This window comes from Petromyzon marinus, chromosome 1 (genome assembly GCF_048934315.1).
Source record: "Petromyzon marinus isolate PM22_M1 ecotype Great Lakes invasive population chromosome 1, UKy_Petmar_22M1.pri1.0, whole genome shotgun sequence".
NCBI lineage: Eukaryota > Metazoa > Chordata > Hyperoartia > Petromyzontiformes > Petromyzontidae > Petromyzon > Petromyzon marinus.
In genome coordinates, this window is record NC_133667.1 from 8398973 (window position 1) to 8422386 (window position 23414).

General features: G+C 47.8%; 1 protein-coding gene across 2 annotated transcripts in view; it reads right to left on the reverse strand.

Annotated features, from left to right (window-relative positions):
• LOC116943054 (coronin-1C-like) overlaps positions 1 to 16977 on the reverse strand; it is a 100579-nt gene extending 83602 nt beyond the window's left edge. Inside the window, exon 1 of one of the 2 annotated variants that reach the window (XM_076059690.1) lies at positions 16860 to 16977. In XM_076059690.1, the coding sequence (XP_075915805.1) occupies positions 16860 to 16920 (61 nt within the window). In that variant the 5' untranslated portion in view covers positions 16921 to 16977. The remainder of the gene's footprint in view (positions 1 to 16859) is intronic. The other variant, XM_076059689.1, reaches the window with a different exon arrangement.
• Between the last annotated feature and the right edge of the window lie 6437 nt (positions 16978 to 23414).

Below are 23414 nucleotides of genomic sequence, written 5' to 3' on the forward strand. Positions count from 1 at the left end.
AACAACCCCACTCGATTACAAAGTCGCTCCATGTAAACAAAAAATATATATATAAAATACACAGCCAATTTCGCTCCATTCGGTGTTGTTAATTATCTCGTAACGTTTATTGGGCTCGGCATTTGGGATTATGTTTCATGCACCCCTGTTAATTTCGTGAAGCCCTTAGGGTTCCTAAGCCTTTTGCTTGCTTTTGATTACGCCGAGCACTGCTGCTTGCTCACGTGTCCCGAGAAGCCGCGATCCATGCCGCTCATCCTGTGTCGTTGGGGCAGTGTGAACTCAAAACGCAGTTCCATCGTGTGCGTTGTCCTTGCGTGAGGATCGCGCCTCCTGACCTCCGCGCCTTTCTGTCCTTTTTTGCCAAAATTTCACTCGCTGTGAAACAGACGAGCACGACATTGGGCAGCCCGATTTCGCTACGCTCAAAGTGTTGTTGGGTTAGGGTTATTCTTCGTTCGGGAAATCAGCCTGTGAGGGTGGCGGGGCAGGTGCAAAGTGGTTTAGCGCGCTGCACTCTGAACTCAATTGCCCCTTGGCCAATGGCTAAGGTCAAATGGCTAAGGTCACGACACTAAGCACGGCGCGGGAAGGACCGCGTGCAGCGAAGGCACGGGAGAGGCTCCGCAAGTTTATGTAGCGCTACGGGCCTCCAATTAGCGACGTCGGCGTAGAAAGTACAGTTGCGTCATCCTAAATGTCAAACTTTAAAAGTGACGGTCGCAGCCGCGGTCCACGCAATTGGCCCACGAGAGTGAGTTATCTCGAGAGGCGTCCTCCTCCAGGGCTTATTGTCCTCCCGCTCTTCCACGCTGGCCCAGCTATCTTGGAAGAGGTGGCGGCAGTAGCCCACACTTGACCCCACCTCGCACGACCTGCGGGTCAACTGTCGTGAACCCATTGACGCTGCTGGGTGGACAGTGGTGGTGGGTGGGGTGGGGGGGGGTGGCATTTACTAAAAACCCGCGCCCATTGTTTCAACTGCCGCGCCGGGAGGTTGAACCGATGACCTCTGCATGTATGTACGTATGCACGTAATGACTTCTTTCGCACCGTACGTCGCCAGCCGCGCCAACTGTGCGGTGTGGGGGAAGGACAGAGAACTAAACACAACAAAACAGTTCTGAAGAAGTGGGGTTTTCAGTCGAGGTTTCAAGGTGCATGGCTGCAGTGGCTTTCTAACATCGAAAGGAAATGCGCGTTCCGGGCGGCCGCAGAAGTGACCGCCTTTGTTCGGTGTATAGCCACAAGACGCCGCTTTGCACGGGCGACCGGAATTCGCGTGACGTGTTTCTGCTCCTTGACGAAATCGGCAAGATATTGCGGTTCTTACGTGACAGCGAGAGCAGACCTTGCGATGTGCAGCGAGGAAAAAAAAAAAACCGTATTTGATCCCATGCTGATTTTGTACGTTTGCCCACTGACAAAGAAATGATCAGTCTATAATTTTAATGGTAGGTTTGTTTGAACAGTGAGAGACAGAATAACAACAAGAAAATCCAGAAAAACGCATGTCAAAAATGTTATTAATTGATTTGCATTTTAACGAGGGAAATAAGTATTTGACCCCCTCTCAATCAGAAAGATTTCTGGCTCCCAGGTGTCTTTTATACAGGTAACCAGCTGAGATTAGGAGCACACTCTTAAAGGGAGTGCTCCTAATCTCACTCTTAAAGGGAGTGCTCCTAATCTCAGCTCGTTACCTGTATAAAAGACACCTGGGAGTCAGCTCTGTAGGTATTCGTATTATTGGCTCTTTCGGTAAAGTCACGTAGAAGGAAAACAAAAATATAAAACAATACAATTCTCACGACGTTTCGACTGCAACGCAAGCAATCATCGTCAGGTGTGAAAACCACAGCAAGAAAATTTGACAAAACGTGGCGGAAATTTTTAACGTTAGCACCACGGACAGCGATTTGACAGTTTGTTCAGATGGACGAGTCCATCTGTGTTCGGTAAAGAGGAGGGGGGGGGGGGCGAAAATAATGGATGCGATTAGCACGGTCGGCTATGTACGGTGCGAAAAAAGTAAGTATGTTGAACTTATTGCGCACCGTACGTAGCCAACCGTGCTAATCGGAGGTGCAAATTGGCGTGTGTGTTGTGATGGGTGTGCACTGGTTGCTGCTGCTGCTGCTGCTTCGCCCAAGTTGGTGAGGGGTGGTGGTGGTGGGGGGGGAGGATTTTGTTTTGTTAATGAAAGTAAAGTGATTTTTTAAAAATTACACAGTATATACACGTATTCATCTAAGACTCGGGCTTTGTTTTAAATGGTGAGGTACCATTGAGCCAGTCAGCTCTTGTTACAAGGATGAGCAAACAAGGCACTTATTCGTGCCAAACACGACAATCTCATTGCAAGCTGAAAACAGCGCTTACAGTCGTGAGGATTACAATTGCCAGCGCTTGTAATGTCATTACAATAACTCAAAAAGCGTTACGCCAAAACACTGGCTATGAAGATGCCCATCGTAATAACGAAGCCCTTATCTGTTAATTTCCACACAGCGTGCTCTGTTTACAAAACAAATGTCTTGAGCACTCGGCGAGATCCAACAAACATCAAACAGGAAAGTGAAGAGTCAACAGAAAAAAGCAGCGTGGGACCAATGGAATTTCAAACAGTGACATGAATGTGAGGTTAACTAATGGGTGCAAAACCATCATCATCACTGGCGATGCCGCATCGCGCGCTCTCACACGCGCTTCTGCGGCCGTCTGGAACGTTCTTCCTTCCGATATTAGGAAACCACTGGAGCTGTGCACTTTTAAATCTAGATGTAAAAACGGATTTTTATTATTATTTTACAACTGCTCTTTGTGTTTAATTTTTGTTGTCCTTCCCCCCCCCCCCCCCAGACTTCCGATTAGCACGGTCGGCTATGTACGGTGCGAAAAAAAGTTCAACATGCGCATACAACAGCTGCGCGTAACCAGCGGAGGGACGCAGCGGTGTGCTGCAGTGACCCCACCTCCCGCGACCTTCGTGTTCCACAATCCATTCCCTGCCACGTGACGCTCTGCCGACTGAGAAGCGTTTCACCCCGAGGTGTTGCGGCACGGCTCAACTCTTCGTTCGCCCAGCGCGGGGGACGTGCGCACCTGTGCCAGCCCCCGTTGTCCAATCCGCTGTTGGGCAAGGGCCTTCCCCGCACGGTTGGCATCATCCTAGGCGGGACGGGGGCTCATTTGGCCACACCTCATCATCACGCTGGGGTCAGTGCGGGGGGACGAAAAGGCGCGGCGCGGCACAACGTGAATCGTCGATGCTCCCTGCTGACGAACCGAGCCAGGCGGGAACCTGCCTCGGACGTTTTATAATCGCGGTGGCTGGCCATGCGACCCCGCTTGGCTTCCGAGATCTGACCTGATCGCCGGTGGGGGCGGGGGGGGGGGTGGCGTGGGGGGGGGGGGGGTGGCGTGGGGGGGGGGGGGTCAGCATTTTGGGTGATCCGATCGTGGGCAGGTTTTGTGTCCATTCTTCACGGCGCTGCTCAATGTTAGGGTTTATATCCTTGGTTCTTTCGGGAAATAATAAAATAATAAAACAATAACATTCTCACGACGTTTCGATTGCAACGAAAGCAGTCATCATCGGGTGTGAAAGCCACAGCAAGAACATTTTCTTGCACCTGATGATGATTGCTTGTGTTGCAATCGAAACGTCGTGAGAATTTTCTCGTTTAATTTTTATTATTTTATTATTTCCCTTCTACGTGGTGACTTTACCGAAAGAACCAAGAATATGAATCCCTGCAGTCACGAAAGCTTTAAATCGAAAAGTGTTGTGGTTGCTCAAGGGGAGAGCATCCCCGGACCGGTCTTGGTGTCTCACTCGCCACTGACGTGAGGAGTGAGATACCATAGTGGCTAAGAGATGTTAACTACCTCGCCTGGTATACAGGAGGTCGTGGGTTCGATCCTGACCCTTATAATCCCTCTAGCAGCACTCCACTCCCCCTACCCCCCCCCCCTCTCTATCTCTCCTCTCCCCCTCTCTTACCTATATAGCCTCTTATCACGGCAGCCCTTTTGTCCACTTCAGCAATTGTTTCTTGCTGTGGTTGTCCCACCTGATGACGGACCGCTTGTGTGTTGCGCCCGAAACGTCACGTGATTTAATTTACTGAAAGAACCAAAGAGTATGGATCCCTGCAGTCACGAAAACTTCAAATCTAGAATTGTATATAACCAATGACTGATTACTAATCGATTATATAATTACAATACCCCCCCCTCCGCCTCTAATCACTGCACCTGATATGAGTTAAGTGATGACGTCACCCTGCTGCTCTATATAAAACCGGGAGCAAGCGAGGGCTTTACCATTCTGGCGAATTGCCCGATGATGCTGGATGTATTTACCAGCGAAACGTCGTACTCAAACTGTAAATGTTGTGGATTCACTCTTCAACACACCGGTGGGCTAAAGTAGTGAATTATTTGTCTTTTGTCAACGTGACACTTTTTTTGCTGATTGGCCGTGTCGGGTGGTGGAGGGTTACGACACATTTATAAATAAACGCGATCTAACCCAAAAACCTTTATTATGAATAATATTGGTCGCGAAAGCCTACGTGTTAAACTGTATATTTGGAGTTTGCATGTTCTCCCCGTGGTCGGGTGGATTTTTCTCTGGGTCCTCCGGTTTTCCCTATACATTTAGAAACATGCCTTTAGAGTGTTTAGCTGCTATACATGCGCACGTGATAAGACAATTCGTTGAGCTGCCATTTGTGGCCAGGTCGCTTCTGAGACAGAGCTACATAGCTCAGTGGACCTTACCTGGAAAAAAAACTATAAATGGTAAAACAAAATAGCCATTAGCCTTGGTAAGGGGAATCGAGATCAGAGTGTAGTGCCCTAAACCACTTCACATCTGTATTCTCTGGTTCTTTTGGTAAAGTCACGTAAAATGAGAATAAAATAATACATTGATAAAATAAAATAACACAATAATATTCTCACGACGTTTCGGCCACAACGCAAGCGGCCTTCATCAGGTGAAGGGACGAGACTGTCTGGAGGACAGCGCTGGAGTGAAAAAAGCCACGCTCAGATCACGACCTTTAAGCTGTGTGAGAAGAAACAAAGCGCCTTGACAAAGGAATTAGCATAGAATTTAGAGGTTAGTGTAAATGCGGTTGGTGTTACCTTAGAGTCGCGGCATCTCTTCAGAAAGGTGAGAGACTCGATTAGTTGAGCCTTCTTATCCCGGAGTCTGTTGAATGATCTTAAGGTTGTGTGGAATCCCTCTCCGTAGAGGCGGTTAAATTTCGATTTAAAGCTTTCGTGACTGATTCATATTCTTTGGTTCTTTCGGTATCTGCCCTGCCGCTCTTCGTTTCATCTCGAAGAGTAACCCTAACCCAACAACACTGAATGTAGCGACATTGGCTGCCAACGTTGTGCTGGTTTTTTTCGCACCGAGTGATTTTGTAGTCGAGTGGGGAGGGGGGGGGGTTGGTGGATCACACTGTGATGGCGCCATCGGGTGTGTCAGTATATTTCACATCGAGTGACTTTTGGCAAGAAGAAAAGTGCGGAGAGTTCAGAAGGTGCAGCCTTCACGGAAGGACGTAGCATGGACCTTTGTTTGAGTTCACACCGCTCCACCGACACGAGGCATGAGAAGATGACAAAATAAAAATGGGCGCCGTGTTTGCGACTCTTGATTGACGAGCGGCATGGATTGTGGCTTCTCGGGAGCGTGAGCAAGCGGCAGCCGCGAGGCCTAAGCAAAACCAAGCAAGAGCTTGGGAGACCGATGGGATTAATGAACACAATAGAGGTGCCTCGAACATGAACCCACATATTTAATGCTAATAAACATGACAAGATAACGAACACAAAATGCCAATTACTCGGTCATCCCTATCCTGCCCGTATCTCTCACATGCCATCTCGCTCTATCTCGATACGTTTTGTTAGCGTGTTGCCTCTCACTACGTCTCTGCTTCTTGACTACATCTATTCTGTCATCTCACGAGGATTGTATACATCGAATGGGATACTCCCCCTTCTGCCCCCCACCCCCCCCCCAAAAAGTTTTTTTTCTGCTTCAGCCCCCCCCCCCAATTGGCTAGCACCACCACCGAATTGTAAGGAATAGGCAATAGTGTGGGTGGAGACTTTATTAAGCAGTGGCTATACAATGGATGATGGATTGGCTGGGTTTCACGAGCAGTTTTAAGGGCCAAATCTTACTTAGTGTAATTCTTAATTGGTTTCTCTTGGGTGAGATTTGCGAAAGTATGTGAATGTTTTAACTGTAACCCTCCACAACCCGAGAGAGCCAAATGTATCAAAAGTTGTCACGTGGGCGAATATACCGTTTGATTTGTGTTTTTTCAGCAAACCGCAATGTCGCAGAGGGCAAGCGAAATGTTTATGGTTTCGTCGAAACCATAAACATTTACACTACAGGCATCGTCAGGCTCTCACGTAAAATACCTTCTTGATCCAGGTCCTCAAGTAGGCGGCACGACATCATGACAGCCATGGAGGTAATCAGCAATCAAGTCTGATTATAATCAGTGTAAAGCATGGATGCAAGTTTCACGTACGAAAAAGGTAATTGCGATTCAATGAGGAAGAGTTTCTGACCAAACCCCTTATACAGATTAAACGGAACTAAATATGAACTCGTACATGTGTTGCATGAATAATTACTGTCAACAATGTACGTGCCTTTGCCAATCCATTTCTGTATGAAGGCCTCCAAGCTCTTTCTGCCACAGGGGTTGTTTGACTATACTTCACCGCACTGGCCAGTGTGGGATTGGTGAAGGACGGGGCAGCCCAGGGACCGGTTTGGTTTTCACTCGCCGCTGATGTTACCCATGGTCAGGAATTGAACTCGGGCCACCCAACGTCAGAGGTGCACCGAGTTAGCCCACTGCACGACTGCTCCACCCAGTATTAATTATACGGTGGTTAATGCCACATATTTTACTTAATTTGGCCTGCCCCAGCTATAATGGCCCTCACTGAATTGGTAGCCAAATTGGAAGGTCGCCATTTTTGTTAAAAAAAACAACAACATTAAACAGAGTTCTCCCGGGAGGGGTACAAAGTTCGTTGAATTAGAGGCCTGAATCTTCTCCACGCTGCCTAATATATTGGCGGTGCTTTTTTTTTGGGGGGGGGGCGGTATTTGTCACGTGCAGTTGTATTCCGGTTTCTAATGTTTGCTTTCTTCCTCCCCGTCCATTGTGATCACCGCACGTTTCCATCTAACCCCGTAGCTTTTGTGTTTGAACACCGGCGAGCTGTCCTATCGAATTGCAGTGTATAGTCTGCGACTACAGCATTCCCTCACGATTCACTAACTTGCTTTCCGCGATTTTGTATATCCGCCAATCGCATCTGGCACTCTACACGACTGCCTACGAGAGAGAGAAATAAAGAATGTGATGAGAGATAAACTGATGGGATAAAGTGATGAGAGAGAATGGGATGAGAGATAAACTGATGGGATAAAGTGATGAGAGAGAATGTGATGAGAGATAACGTAATGGGATAAAGTGACGAGAGATAAAGTGATGAGAGATAAAGTGATGAGAGATAAAGTGGTGAGAGATAAAGTGATGAGAGATAAAGTGACGAGAGATAAAGTGATGAGAGAGAATGTGATGAGAGATAAAGTGATGAGAGATAAAGTGATGAGAGATAAAGTGATGAGAGATAAAGTGATGAGAGATAAAGTGACGAGAGATAAAGTGATGAGAGAGAATGTGATGAGAGATAAAGTGATGAGAGATAAAGTGACGAGAGATAAAGTGACGAGAGATAGAGTGATGAGAGATAAAGTCATGAGAGATAATTTGATGCGGCATCATCGTAATTGAATGCAAGTTCATTTATAAACTATTATATATTAAATTTTGATTTAAAGCTTTCGCGACTGCAGTGATTCATATTCTTGGTTCTTTCGGTAAAGTCACGTAGAAGGGAAACAAGAATTTTATATTATATATTACTTTAATATTATCATTTTATTTACTTCATGTTTATTGTAACCAATTTATTTGTGTTATGACAATTATCATGTATCCAGTAGCTTATTTACGTATGTATTTAAGGCAATTCATTCAAAAGATAGGGTTTCCCGTAGGCCAATATCATTATCCGCGAAATTTGCTATTCATGAGCACCTCCTGAACGTATCCCTCGCGAATAACAAGGGAATACTGCACTCATACTGAAGAGGGACACTGCCGTGATGCAACGGTGAGCAGAACGCTGACTTGAATTCCATAGGCTCACCAGTTCAGTTAATTTCTCCCAGCGTGGCAATTTATGCAATGGGGGAAATTTATTTTAATCGTCCCCCCCCCCCACCTCCTATGTCCACCCAGCAGTCCACCGATAGGTCGCGTGTAGTGGGGTAAAAAGTGAGTACTCCCATGTCTGGTCGGTGTGGAAGAGTAGGCCAAATACACTCTCAAGGAGGCTCTCTCTAGAGCCCCCTCTAGTGGAGGCCTTTCTGGCAGCAGTGGCACGAGCGAGAAATTTCAGAGATGCACCTTTGCATTTTGTTTTTATCTTTTAGCACTACAGAGGTTAAGATAGGCCGGAGATTCTATTTTGTAGCTCTCATAAACATACCATGCACCCTCTTGTCTTCACTCACGGTGGACGACGAAGATCCCCTGGACATCAATCGCAAGAGCAGGACGTTGTGTGCCCGCGTCAGGGTCCGTATTTGCCAAAAATTCGACAATGACACCGCAGATGACTCAATCGAGATCATATGCACCGATCACCGCCCTCTACTGGCAGCGGACTAATGCCCCGGGTCACTCGTGCAAATGGGACTCTATCCTGCTCTCTGGCATTGTCGCCTGGTTAAGCAAGGAAAACTTGTCGAAGCGTCTCATTTTCTATGTTCTGCAAACAATATTTAGGGGTAAAAAAAGCAATCTTATTAAAAACGAGCCGTACTACCCGGCTTCGCCCGGGACTTGGATTCACCACGCCTGCCGCCTTTGTCTCCCCAGTGGCGATGTTCACACACCACACCAGGTACTCGTTTGATGCTGAGTCGACCGTGAGCGGGAATCAAATTTCAAGTTTGTTGCATGTCGGGAAGTACGCAAAACATTTTGAACAGACACACATATTCACAACTTTGCCTTTTATATATATGGAGATATGTCTATATTTTTTTCACAAGAGAGAGGTGTCCTGAGAAAAGTAGCCCTCAAGTGAGTCGCCTGGTTACTAGTTCATGTTAACTTGGTGTTTCTCTCTGTACCTTCACTGCGAGAAATATCTGCAGATATTTGATCGATTCCACTTAATTTTTTTTCATTAAATCTTCAACGAACCTGCATCATTGTGGCACGAGGTCGACCATTTTAACGGGAACGGCAATGCTGTGGTTGCCCTGGTGGCGTGAGACCATATCTCCATAGCTTCTTCATGTTGGCAGCCAACGGAGTATCGGACCGACTTCTATAAATCCATCAATTTCCCTACAGACGAACTACATTTGGCAGCCTATTTTAATCTGCAAAAAATATATATTTAATTTTAATAACCCACGCCGGCTTCAACTAAAACACTTGAACATCTACTTTTTTATCGTTTGTTATTTCTACGATATCCCCATGGATTTCTGGACTCCCTTGCACCACCCAAGCCACTAGCCTCTTGCCCACTGGACAATGAACTTGTTTGGGGGTTGTCGCGGGTTTTTTTTTTTTACCAGGGACACCTTTTAAATCTTAACACAAGTAAGTGTAGCGCTGTAAATGGGCTGCGTGCACTTACCTGCAGTAACAGACAGGGCCCACCAGGGGCAGTAACTTGGACCGGCATGTGGGTCGCTACATTCCCCAGCCCCGAAGCAGGAGGGGGCTGCGGGATGTTCTGGGATCCCCCGAGACCCCCCCCCCCCCAATAGGAGGGGGGCTGCGGGGTGTCCTAGGATTCCCCGAGACCCCCCCACTGGAACTCTCTGGAAGGGAGGCGTGGCCAGGGGCGGACACACCTGGGGAGGTGTATAAAAGCCGGACCTCTGGACGAGTCCGGGGCCAATCCGAAGACCGCAGCCAGAAGACCAGCTAGCCTAGGGCCCTGGGAACCCCTAGACCCGCTGCCCTTGTAAGCGCCGGGACCGAGTGGGCCAGTGGTCGGGATCCGTACCTTGGCTGGGTCGGGTCAGAGTAGCCTCCCCTGGGGCACCCCTAGCCGGAGGTAAGAGAGCCCGTGGTCCCAGTGATAGGCCACCCTAGCCCAGAGGACGTACCTCCCCAGGTAGTGGGCAAAGGGCGCTACCCCTTTGTGTTAAGACTGTTCTTGTTACCGTTGTTATAAATAAACGCGTTCGTTGCCTCTACAAGTCGTCGCCACTCTCCTGGAACCCACTACGCAAGCATTGAATTGGGTTTTTTTTATTTTGAAGGGAAATATATTTTTCTTGTAAAGTTCTGTTAGATGCTATTAAAAGAATAACTCGTGTGTTAGTCTCATCTCTGGTGCTCAGTGGAAGTCAGGCTTGGACAAGACGAGAGTTGTCTCCTTATATCCAATCTGAAAACTGATCACCCAACCGGGATAAGTGATCACCCGACCTTTCCCTAAGACCAAACGAATGGGCTACACATCCATGCACACGTCCGCACCCATACGTATAATATTAATTAATTCACTTTGTAACACAATTTTTGTTCCTGGGTACTAAGGGTTATATTTTGTATTGCTTATGCCTAAAAAGTATAGAAAAATGGCGATAATTCCCCACAAAAATTGCTTTGTGACCAGGACTTACATGAACGAAAGACACAAATGCACACCACGTTTCTCATTGAAAATAGGTAAATTTCAAAATATCACTGTCCTGGTCTCAAAAGCAAAGTTTTTATACTGGTAGGAACGAAGTTGTAAACTGAGTGTACCAGCCTGCAATACATTAATGTGTCCGTCCGTCCGTCCCCTTTCAATACTTTAACGAAGTGAAATCTCGTGCTGTTGGGGTGTAAAAATAAAATTGCGCAAAATTCCAATGTTCCTACCAGCCCACCCTGCAGGGACCTGTTTGAACAAACGACACAGGTACACACAGAGGGCATGTACGGGAATTTACACCAATCACCTTTCGATGTGTTTCAATAAACTCTACATCCCCGGTGTGCAACAATTAATTTAGTTTGTTCAGAATATTTTGTAATTTTAATTTTGAGCCTCAATGTTGCGGTCTTCTTTGTTAAGTCATTTTGTGTAGTTCATCGCAACCCCCAAATTGTAACAATTCATCAAATTGCGAGGCGGGGGTTGGGGTTGAAGAGACTCAAATAGTTTCAGGTCCAGCATCAACCACTTACTTATTTTAACTGCCCCACTGGCAAAGACGCTCACTGCAAGGCCACGTTCAAGTGCAGACTGCTGATGACGTTTTGGGTTCTTGGAGAGTTCATGAATGCAAGTGGATGTGCATCGATCTGGCAATATTCCTAGACATTTTAAAGTGCAGAGCCTGCTGCGTTGGCACATCATCCAGTGAAGTTGGATCTCCTCAACTCGATACCTCCATTGCACTCTCTGTGAGAGACGCTGGCTCAGTGATTTAACGCTGCCATAAAAAGCATGAGAGAGAGAGGACAGAGATACCAATCACTAAGCTCAAAGCAAGGTTCTCAAATGTGCTGGTTCAGTGGTATTGCACGAGTGTCAACGACGGTGGTGAGATATTAACTACCTCGCCTGGTATGCAGCAGGTCGTCCGTTCGATCCCGACCCTGACACCTGTATATTTGGAGTTTGCGGTGTCTCCCCCCCTCGTGGTCGCGTGGATTTTTTCCCTCCGGATCCTCCGGTTTTTCCCTCCACATCTAGAAACATGCGTTTAAGAATAAGACAAACAGCTTGTGGTATCAAACTCGCATACCTGTCAACCCCTTATCACTACCTACCTTATTAGAGAACAATTCAGACCTTATTGGTCACCCCATGCCCTTATAAATCTCAACGTTCATCCTACAAAGTCCCATTACAAGGGAGAAACACAAACAAATAGACAAAAAAAATGTGCCCGTATTGAAACGGCTGTATGCCCTATGGACCTGAAAAGTCAATTTCCCTGTACAAGAATATGGGAAGACAGTATGGGTTGACACGGTATGAACTTGGGACATCGGAACTGTTGTCTCAGAGCTCTAATATGGCCATTGCGAATATTTTGTGGAACAAGGCCATTACGGACCCACTAAGAGAGAGAGCTAGAATCTACAATTAGGACTTGAACCCAGGACCTGGTTGGTGCTGGTTCAGTGCCCAGTGTCCTGACAGCCCTCAACTCCCCCGAGAGAGAGAGAAATACACACACAAACCCGAGGTTTAGAGGTCATGGCTCAGTGGTCTAACATCTGAGAGACATCCATAACGCAATGTGTACTTTTATCATTCTGAGTCATTGTACTCAGATATCAATCAATGTACCGCAGTCAAATAGCCGTTAGTCATGTGACAATGCATCAATGCCAACTGTTTCCAGGCGGTGAATTCAAGGCGGGGACCCACAAGGCCAAGGCTGAGGTCAGGAGCCATGAGGCCAAGCCAACGCCAAAGTCTCTGAGGCTGCAGCTAGGAGGTCAAGGGAGAGCTCAGGATAGGTCCTCAAGCTGCTGCTCAAGCAGGCCGAGGCCTGGTCTCGAGGACCCAAAAACTGACTGCTTCCGCGCAATAATTTGAGATGCGGTCTCACTCAGACACTGTAAAGGCCTACCTGAGTCTTATGTTCACACGAGTCTGACGCTCGAGGTATACGCGGTCATGTTTGCGCGCGTAATACGCGCACGCTACTGAGGTGTTACACAAAGTGATGTTTCAGTTCAAACGTATTCTGTAATGGAGCAGGCAAAAGGCACGGTCAGCATTAGAGAGAAAACAGAGACACCAAAACAAACTTGACGAAGGAAACAAAAAAAGAGGACTTGGATTCTTAAATCAAGTTGCAACCTTGAATCGTAACAATGTATGGAATTGCTGGGGGGGGGGGGGGGTTAATTGTAAACCTAACCCCCTGACACCCCCACTGGCTCCAGTTGTTAGGAAAGCGATATTGACACGCCTTTGTACTTAATGTGAATGGATTGCTTTTCACATTCACTTGCATGTAATTGAGCGGTCTGGAAAGCTTTATGAGACAGTTGCGTTAAATATTGTGTGTATATATATACGCAGTCTGTTCTCATATAACGCAGTAGTTTTGTTCCTGAAGAACACCGTGTTATGGAAACATCGTGTTATAATTAATCTGTTTCTTCACCTGAGGACGGCTACTTGTGTTGTGGCCGAAACGTCGTGAGAATTTTATTGTTTTATTTGATTATGTTATTCTCATTCTACGTGACTTTACCGAAAGAACCAAAGAAGGAGTTACAATTAATCATTTATTATAGGGTAAAGCACGGTCCACGATAACACGTGAGATGCATACGCAGGCTGAACATAGACTGAGGCACAGAGGTAACATCCGGAAGCATCCAGCAGCATCCTGCCTTTTGTGATGCTATGCCGAGGCAGCAGTACAACCGCTTATTCCTATTTTCGCGACATAGTTCTTTTTTTCGCGAGACGGTCAAACCGACATATATATATATTTTTTTATTATCAGAGCTTGAATGTAACCAAATTTATTGTGAAATCAAATGTTATGCACTGGTGACTGGGCTGAGATCATCATCTCACGACACTTTAGAAGCATCTTTAGTCATGGGAGGATGTCTTCATTCGAACACGGGTCCTCAAGCGGATTTGCAAAGTTCGCTCTCCCACTTTGCCACGAATGAGAGAGAGAGGCGTATACCTGCACTGCAATTATGTTGACGCTTCACAGCTAACCGGCCACTGATTAAGGACAACGTATTCTGTTCACACAACCATCGGCAGAATCTGCATCTGTGTCAGCTTGTTGAAAGGAGAGAAAATAATGCGACCCCCCCCCCCCCCAAAAAAAAAAATACACCATGATTTGTGTGAACCAAAAAAAATGTGTTGCGCGTTCATTTAGCCCCCTGCCCGATGGCCCTGGTGCAGTTGCACCGCCTTCACACTCGATAGCCAGGCCCAGGCTTTGATTTTTTTTGCCGAAATGGAATTGGCATGCGACTTGCGGTCACAGTCGTAGCGAGAGAGCTGTACGGTACTGGACGTGGTGTGCCGGATCTGGAAAATATTGTTTCGAGTCTCCGATTCAAGGCAGACCCGGATGAAAATAAGCCCTCGTTACGCCATTGGAGCCCATCATCATCACGGCAAGTGTGATCATAACTCCCTGAGCCCGTAATGTCTCCCCGTACAGCCATCCCATCACACCCCATCACTTCACATCCTATAACACCGCTGAATACATCCCATAATAGCATCATGATCATACTCAAACTCCATCACATCTAATCATGGCATTGTCACATCCACACATTGCAGCCTCACTTGCTTCCATGACCAAACTGTATCGCTATCACTGCTAACGGCATATCTCATTGCGATCACTCCCCATTGCAGGCCCGTGACATCGCTGCATTGTGTCATTGCCCATTGCTTGCCCCCTTTCACGAATTCTATCGCGATCCATCACTCATCACGTTCCCACATTCGAACGCATCCAATCACTCCACGACATCATATCTGAACACCCTAATACCATCCTTACCATCTCGCCATAACGCTATCACACCCCCCCATCACATCCCATCGTCCAATCATATCCCATCACAGTCTATAAACTCATCCCAGTCCATAATTGCATGCCATTCACAGCCCATCATACCATCACATCCCATCATCCCATAAAATCCCATAAAATCCCATTATCCCATCAAAGCCCCATAGGCCGTAGCCCACCCATCACAACTACTCAATGACTCCATCACATTCGAAAGACTGGCCATCGTTTAATATCACCCCATCATCACACGCCCCATCACAGTCACTCCGCCCCCCCCCCCATCACATTCCATCATCCCATCCCATCGCAGTCCTAAACGATCCGCGATGACCCCATCACATCCATCCCGTTTTCCCCCACAAGCCCGCTGTGTTGCATCACAGCGCCGTGATTCGACACGGGGTCCCATCGCAAGAGGAACCCAGGCCCGAATTATTTCTGCTCCCATCTCTCCGAGCCCGTGACACCTGTTCTGGCGTGTTCACGGCTCCCAGACAGGCACCCCCACCCCCTATCACCCCCGCTCACTCCCCGTGTATTTGCCTCTTTCATGTGTATGGGTGTGTGGGGAGCGGTTGGCGCAGCGGTGAGCACACTGCGCTTCGAAAGCCAGCGAATCGAGTTGGATTGGTAACTTGGCCACCAATACTCTGGCCAAGTACCAAGGGCAATTTGTGATCTTCATGTCTCCCTCTGATGTCGCTCTTGCCAAAGGGTCTACATCAATTTCCACTATTTGAGCTCCTTCTAGCAACTACTCACTCCTTCTACCAAGTCTTTGACACTGTGGTAGGGGACGTCCATAAATGACGTCACGCGATTTTGGACGATTTTTGACCTCCCCCCCATCGTCACACGGCGTCACAAAAAGTCAGACCCCCCCTCAAATATGACGTCACAAAGCTCTGCCCCCCCCCCCATGTTTCAAATCGCTTTAAACTATTGTCATTGTAGTGCGTATTTAATGTGGCGCTGCACTCTGATGTTGTAGGAGAAAAACATTGATTAAAAAGTCTATTTAATTAAGTAGAACGTGTTGTCTATATTTATTTAAAGTTGCGCATTTTGATGTGACGTCACATTTCTCAAACCCCCCCCTCCCCCCCATCGTCACGCATCGTCACAAATGTCTGACCCCCCCACCCCACCCCCACCCTAGGTGCGTGACGTCATTTATGGACAGGCCCCTTAAGCGTAATAATCACGAACGAGTAATAATGCACCTTTTCAAACCAAGAAAGCCCCACTTGTGTCTCAAGGATGTTGTTTTTTTAAGGGGATACTGCCATTGGATGTGAGTCGGATTTATTGATTAAGTTATTGGCTTGTGGGAGGAAACCTGAGCTATTGGAGAAACCTCCCCCCCCCCCACCCACACGAGGGGAGGGGGCTGGGGGGGGAGTTAACACACAAAGCTCGGCCGAGATCGATTCGAGAATCCAATGCCATACTGCCATCTAGGTCACCCGCAAGCCTGGGTAGTTGGTGATTGTGTTAGTCTGTGCGGGGGGTGATAATGTATGGTGGGGGAGGGCGTGTGTTTGTGTGGTTACTTATGTTTTAATGACTGTAGCAGTGTGCCTGTGAGTGTTTTAGTGTGCACGGATCTGAGTGAATTGGGGGGCGAGGTAATGTAGCGGTTTAATGCGCTACGCTTATCTCGTTCCTGCCCCTCCCTAGGTAGGGTCAGACTCAAATGAGTCCCCGGCGCGGTGTGTAAACATCGCCACTGGGGAAACAAAGGCGGCCGGGCGTGGTGTGTTGGCCCACCCGACACCCCCTCGTGTGCAGCGTCAGCCTTCCTAGGTGCGACTCACTAAAAGCACTTGCCCCAACAGTCTGGTAAGGCTATACAGGGGGGGGGGGCGTCTTTATCTTTGCGTACGATATGCACGGCAGTTCTCTGTGTCTTGTGTGTCTCTCATGCGTGTCCATGTCCCCTGTGTTGTGTGCATGCAAATGTGGGCTACACATCTCTCTCTCTCTCTCTTACGTTATTTGTCGTGATGTTTGCAACTTGTTTTCCTGCATTGTACTGCAACTCGCGAGGTCTCGTTATGTTTGTTCATGTCTCGTACTTGAGCGTCTGTCAACCTGTGTGTCGTCCGCGAGAGCCTTGCGTCCCGTGACGAGCCTCAGTGTCCACACGGTCTCCCGTGAGATGAACGGGCGAGAGACTCACCGCAGTGTCCCAGGAGGAGGGGAGTCCTCCTGTGCCTCCTCCACTTGACGAGTGCCCGCATCCAATCGCCAGCACGCGCGGCACGGACTCCACGTGCACACGCGGAAGACCACAGCCCTCACCCCCTCTCCTCTCTCTCTCTGTCTTCTACTCCACCTCCCCTACTACGACACCACCCCTACTACACCATCCTCACTCTCTACACCACCCTCACTCTCAACACCCTTCACTCTCTACACCACCCTCACTCTCTACACCACCCCTCACTCTCTACACCACCCCTCACTCTCTACACCACCCTCACTCTCTACACCACCCCTACTACACCACCCTCACTCTCTACACCACCCTCACTCTCTACACCCCTCACTCTCTACACCACCCTCACTCTCTACACCACTCCTCACTCTCTACACCACCCCTACTACACCACTCCTCACTCTCTACACCACCCTCACCTCTACACCACCCTCACTCCCTACACCTCCCCTACTACATCACCCCGCACCTCATCTACGCAACCTCTCACCCCTCCACTGCCCCTCTTTAACATATACTGGACTGGTGCCACTCAATTCCCTTTATAATGGATGTTGCCCCAATCAATGCCGTTATTAAATGCACACACACACGCATCCTGGGGTTGCCTCGATTTCATTAATCGCGATACGATATGAGAAGTTACGACTCATAACTTGCTTTTGTCCCGTGATGCGCTTCGTGTACGAATGAACATCAACTTTAAATCGTGATACAATCTAGCCTGCAATACGTCATGTTAATCATTTCCGCTTTACAATCTATATAACGCGTAGAACGCAAATCATGGCTAGGGTGTTAGCACGAGTACATGTTACATTTCTACAGAATGGAAATGATGATACAATAGAACGTTTCGAAGCTGTCGTTGCATATCCGAAGTATGATTATTTACGAATATAAGTGTTAAGGCACGAGTGAGGGGTGGGTGGCGCGTCTCTTTCCCCATGGACGCGTGGATTTTTCTCCGGGGTCCTTAAATTTTTCCCTCCACATTTAAAATCAACATCACCGGTTTAGAACAGTTGGCTGCTATAACTATCCACACAACGATGAGCCACTTCGTTTGGCTTTCATTTGTGACCAGGTCGCTTCTGAAAAACGTCTATACCTGTATAGTCCAGTGGGCTTTACCTGGTAAATAAAAAAAAACATTGGTTTAGCGTTACATTATTTTCAATTCCTCGTGTGATACAGTTGTTTTTGTGCTGATTTGTATGCTTTTTTGTTGTTTTTTAACTGATAATTTTGGTGATTCTTGGAAAACAAGACTCTTCCCCTGGTCCCTTGAGTTCACATCCGCTGGCGAATTAATAACAAAATAATAATGGGAAACTCGAACCCACCATTGCCGCCAAACGTATCCTGAACAACATTGTGCAAAACTCAAATTCAATGGCACACAGCTAATTATAACAATTATCATCCCCGAATTTGCATGAGCGTTTACTTTATATGTCAAGACAAAAATACGAGTTCAATATGAGTGACAATTATCACGATACGACACCTTCCAAAACCGGACTATGCGAATATCGTGGACCTCATACAGTATCCGTATAGCGGCCGATACGTTACAGTGGCGCTCGATTAGTCCGAGTAATCGAGCGGACAATCTGAAGGCGAATCGATTTTTCTAAAATGATCAGATATCCATTCGCCACCAACCCGAAGTGCGCTCAATCACCCGACCCACGACCCTGCAACGGCGTTGCGATGCCCTCATCTAGAAGTGCACCGACGATGCCACACACACACACACGCATGTGCACATGTAATTTTTTTTCACAAAAACACGAAGATCGCCCGTAAAGCATTGACAAACTATATTCTTGGTTCTTTCGGTAAAGTCACCACGTCGAAGGGAAACAATAAAATAACAAAACAAAAAACAATAAAATTCTCACGACGTTTCGACTGCAACACAAGCAATCATCATCAGGTGTGAAAACCACAGCAAGAAAAAAATGGTTTTCACACCTGATGATGATTGCTTGTGTTTCAGTCGAAACGTCGTGATAATTTTATTGTTTTATTTTTATTTATTATTATTTTATTGTTTCCCTTCTACGTGGTGACTTTACCGAAAGAACCAAGAATATGAATCCCTGCAGTCATGAAAGCTTTAAATCATTGACACACTGTTGGGGCAAGTGCTGTAAGCTAGCAACCTGTGAAGGCTGGCAAGGCACACGACGGGAGTGGGTGGCCAACACCACGCCCGGCCGCCTTTGTCTCCCTAGTGGCGATGTTTGCGCATCGCATCAGGTACTCATTTGAGGCTGAGTCGACTCAGGGGAAGCCCAGGACCGGTTAAAAATAATCGTCACCGATTTTGGCCGTGAGCAGAAATCGAACTCCGGTCGCCGTGTTCAGTAGCCAAGCGCGCTATCCCACGACACTACCGCTCCCCCCCAAACAAAGACAAAGATCCCCCGTATAGCCTTGACAGACTGTTGGGGCAAGTTGCTGTTAGCGAGCACCGCTGCCCCCACACGCTGCACACGCGCGCAACACAGTCGACCGCGGTGCGAGGAATGCGTGGTGACTGTGGGAGACACGTGTGCGTGTCCCCCCCCCCCCCCCCGACAGCTGTTGATCGGCAATCGTCTGCTATTCCTAGAGCACCCAGCGTTCCCTGCCCAATTTAGCGCTCCCAGCTGAGCCACATTGCACGTGGTCCTGAGGGTACCGGGGGCACTGGGCAGGGCTCATGCTGCGGAGGAGGCGTAACTGGGAGTGGTTGTTAACGTGTACGATGTTTTGCACATTTTCAAGAGCATTGAATCCAGCACTCGTGCGGGCCTGAGTTCAAACCCATCCTCAGACGGAGTCGTTATGGCCACGTCAGAGCATGCGCCAGGAACTCAAGGGTCATGAGTTCATATCACGGGGCTGGTTCGCCTCTGTCGTACCGGGGGATCATACTGGCTATGTCACAAAGATGGAATAACACATCTGAACTCCTCCTGAGTTCAAGCCCTGGGACTGGGTGTCTCTCAGGGGTTCGTAATGGTCACGTCGTAGCAATGAAAGAGCGATGCTTCTGAAGTCTCTGTGTCAAAAACTTGGAATAGTGTCTGTTAAGAACGCCTTTCGGCGTCATCTGGTCTAGCACCAATTGAGACCAAGCTCTAAAAAAAGCTGTCTCTGGTGTGGACCAATCAGATTCAAGGACAATGCCACATATATTATCAGAGTGTTTTTTTTGTTTGCATTTTGACTGCAAGTATTGTGGTTAATGCAGACATGAATCTTTGTAACAAAAAAGGTTTCAGTTTTGTTTTGCCTGAAAAACGGGAAAAACCCTATTATTACAGTGTCTGTTAGGTTAATCAAAACAACGCGCTAACATCAGCTCTGAGGCTATGGGTTTACGTCATGTGGTTTGGTGTCTCTTGCAGGAGGCTGACAATGGCCACGTGACGGTGGTTAGGAGATGTTAACTACCTCGATTGGTATACAGGAGGTCGTGGGTTCGATCCCGACCCTGATGCCTGCTGCTGTATAATTGGAGTGTGCGTGTTTCTCTCTCTCATCATCATCACGGTGGCTAGGAGATGTTAACTACCTCGCCTGGTATACAGGAGGTCGTGGGTTCGATCCCAACCCTGACGCCTGCTGCTGAATATTTGGAGTTTGCGTGTCTCTCTCTCATCATCATCACGGTGGCTAGGAGATGTTAACTACCTCGCCTGGTTTACACAAGGTCGTGGGTTCGATCCCGACCCTGACGCCTGCTGCTGCTGTATATTTGGAGTGTGCGTGTCTCTCTCTCTCATCATCATCACGGTGGCTATGAGATGTTAATTACTTCGCCTGGTATACAGGAGGTCGTGGGTTCGATCCCGACCCTGACGCCTGCTGCTGTATAATTGGAGTGTGCGTGTCTCTCTCTCATCATCATCACGGTAGGCTAGGAGATGTTAACTACCTCGCCTGGTATACAGGAGGTCTTGGGTTCGATACCGACCCTGACGCCTGCTGCTGTATAATTGGAGTGTGCGTGTCTCTTTCTCATCATCATCACGGTGGCTAGGAGATGTTAACTACCTCGCCTGGTTTACACGAGGTCGTGGGTTCGATCCCGACCCTGACGCCTGCTGCTGTATATTTGGAGTGTGCGTGTCTCTCTCTCTCATCATCATCACGGTGGCTAGGAGATGTTAACTCCCTCGCCAGGTATACAGGAGGTCGTGGGTTCGATCCCGACCCTGACGCCTGCTGCTGTATAATTGGAGTGTGCGTGTCTCTCTCTCATCATCATCACGGTGGCAAGGAGATGTTAACTACTTCGCCTGGTATACAGGAGGTCTTGGGTTCGATACCGACCCTGACGCCTGCTGCTGTATAATTGGAGTGTGCGTGTCTCTTTCTCATCATCATCACGGTGGCTAGGAGATGTTAACTACCTCGCCTGGTTTACACGAGGTCGTGGGTTCGATCCCGACCCTGACGCCTGCTGCTGTATATTTGGAGTGTGCGTGTCTCTCTCTCTCATCATCATCACGGTGGCTAGGAGATGTTAACTCCCTCGCCAGGTATACAGGAGGTCGTGGGTTCGATCCCGACCCTGACGCCTGCTGCTGTATAATTGGAGTGTACGTGTCTCTCTCTCATCATCATCACGGTGGCTAGGAGATGTTAACTACCTCGCCTGGTATACAGGAGGTCGTGGGTTCGATCCCGACCCTGACACCTGCTGCTGTATATTTGGAGTGTGCGTGTCTCTTTCCCTGTGGTCGCTTGGATTTTTCTCCGGGTCCTGCGGTTTTTTCCCTCCACATTTAGAATCAACATCGCGCGTTTAGAGTATTTGGCTGCTACGCATTTGCACGTTGAGCTATCATTTGTGTGGCCATATCGCTTCTTAAGAAGAGCTTAATAGCTCAGTGGGCCTTAACTGGTAAAAGAGAATAGTAAACTCTAACAAAAAATCAAAGCACAGTGCAACTTTGAGGACCTGAATTCAACACCTCGGGTCAATTGTCTGTTGAAAAAATATGGTAAAAGTGAAATCGATTTATTTTATTTTCCTACCTACGTGACTTTACCGAAAGACCCAAAGAGTATGGATTCCTGCAGTCACGAAAGCTTCAAATCAAGAGTGAAATAGACTTTTAAAATACCGCATTACTCAGTGCACAGATACGCTGTAGCCGAATTGTGGGTAATGTACAATACTGCACCGTGTAATCTGAGGCCGAAGATAAATCTGCGTACTTTCTGCGTTGAAATTTGCCCTCCTCGTCTCTTAACCCCTCGGCCACAGCGCATTTACTCAACGAATGCCGATTCCTTCCCCCGCGATGTTACACAATCATCATTTAGCACGCCCTGCCCGTTAATGGGAGCACTATCCACGGTTTCTGATGAAACGCGAGGCCATCCCATGGGTATCCCAAGATCACGTCACTCGCAAGCTTTGCTTGTCAGAGATATGAACTCTAGACGAAAAGGCACAATGTACAGATCTTGTCGAATTTTTAAATCGCCAACGTTAGCAACAGAGGCGTCCAGCTGTGCGACACGTCCCGAGTGACAGCGTGGAGGCGGCGCCATCCCATGGCGTGCCAAGATAGCGCAGAGCACTAAAAATGTGGACTCCATCTGTTCCATCTGAATAGGATGGAGTGTTGCACCCCGAACCCCGCCCCTCAGTCTCCTCCCACATGTAGCCAAGTGTGATCAACTATAATCAATTTTTTTTATTAAACCAGTTAAGGCCCAATGAGATGTATAGCTTTTTTTTTAAGCGACGTGGTCACAAGTGATAGCCCAACGAAGTGGCTTACCACGTGGAAATGTTATAGCAGCCAAATCCTCTAAACGTCGGAGGTTGCATTGATTGGCTTCACATATATGTAAAGGACCGCAGAGCTTGTGAGGAAGGCTGGTGGATTTGACGCAGACTGCTGCCTCGCCGCTTCCCTGTGGATCCACCTCGAACCTCCCGAGTCTCCACGAGAGACTGAACCGTGCTGATCAGAGGTGCAACAGCAGGGGTTGTGGTTAGGGGAGCGCGCGTTTGCGGATGGCGTTGAAGAGTTCTGGTCACAATTTGTGCGAGGTTTTTTTGTGTGTGCGCACGTAACGGACCCTGAATTGCGTGAGGGTTATTATTTTTATTTTTTTACTGTATTTGCTATTATAATAATTATTATGTGTATTTACGCAGGAAAGCTTCACTGAGAATCGTAAAACTTTTTTTTACCGGAGAGTCCTGCCGACTTCTCGCAGGCGGTGCCCGTGATTGCACTTTAAAAGTTAAATTGCTTGTGTTTGTTTCTCTCCTCTACATTGTTTTTGTTCTTGGCGTGCGGCAGCAGGTCTGTTCAGGCGCTCAACTCCAATGTCCGTGGTGTCTGCTTGACACCACGGGAGGGCTTCAGGAGTTCGTGTAATTGAACCTCATGGCGGTTACCCCGGGGTACCATCGTCAACCCCGGCTCTCGCATAATTCCCGTGATGCTGTCATTTTAGTCTGTTGATGGTCGGCGAGGCGGCAATCGACTC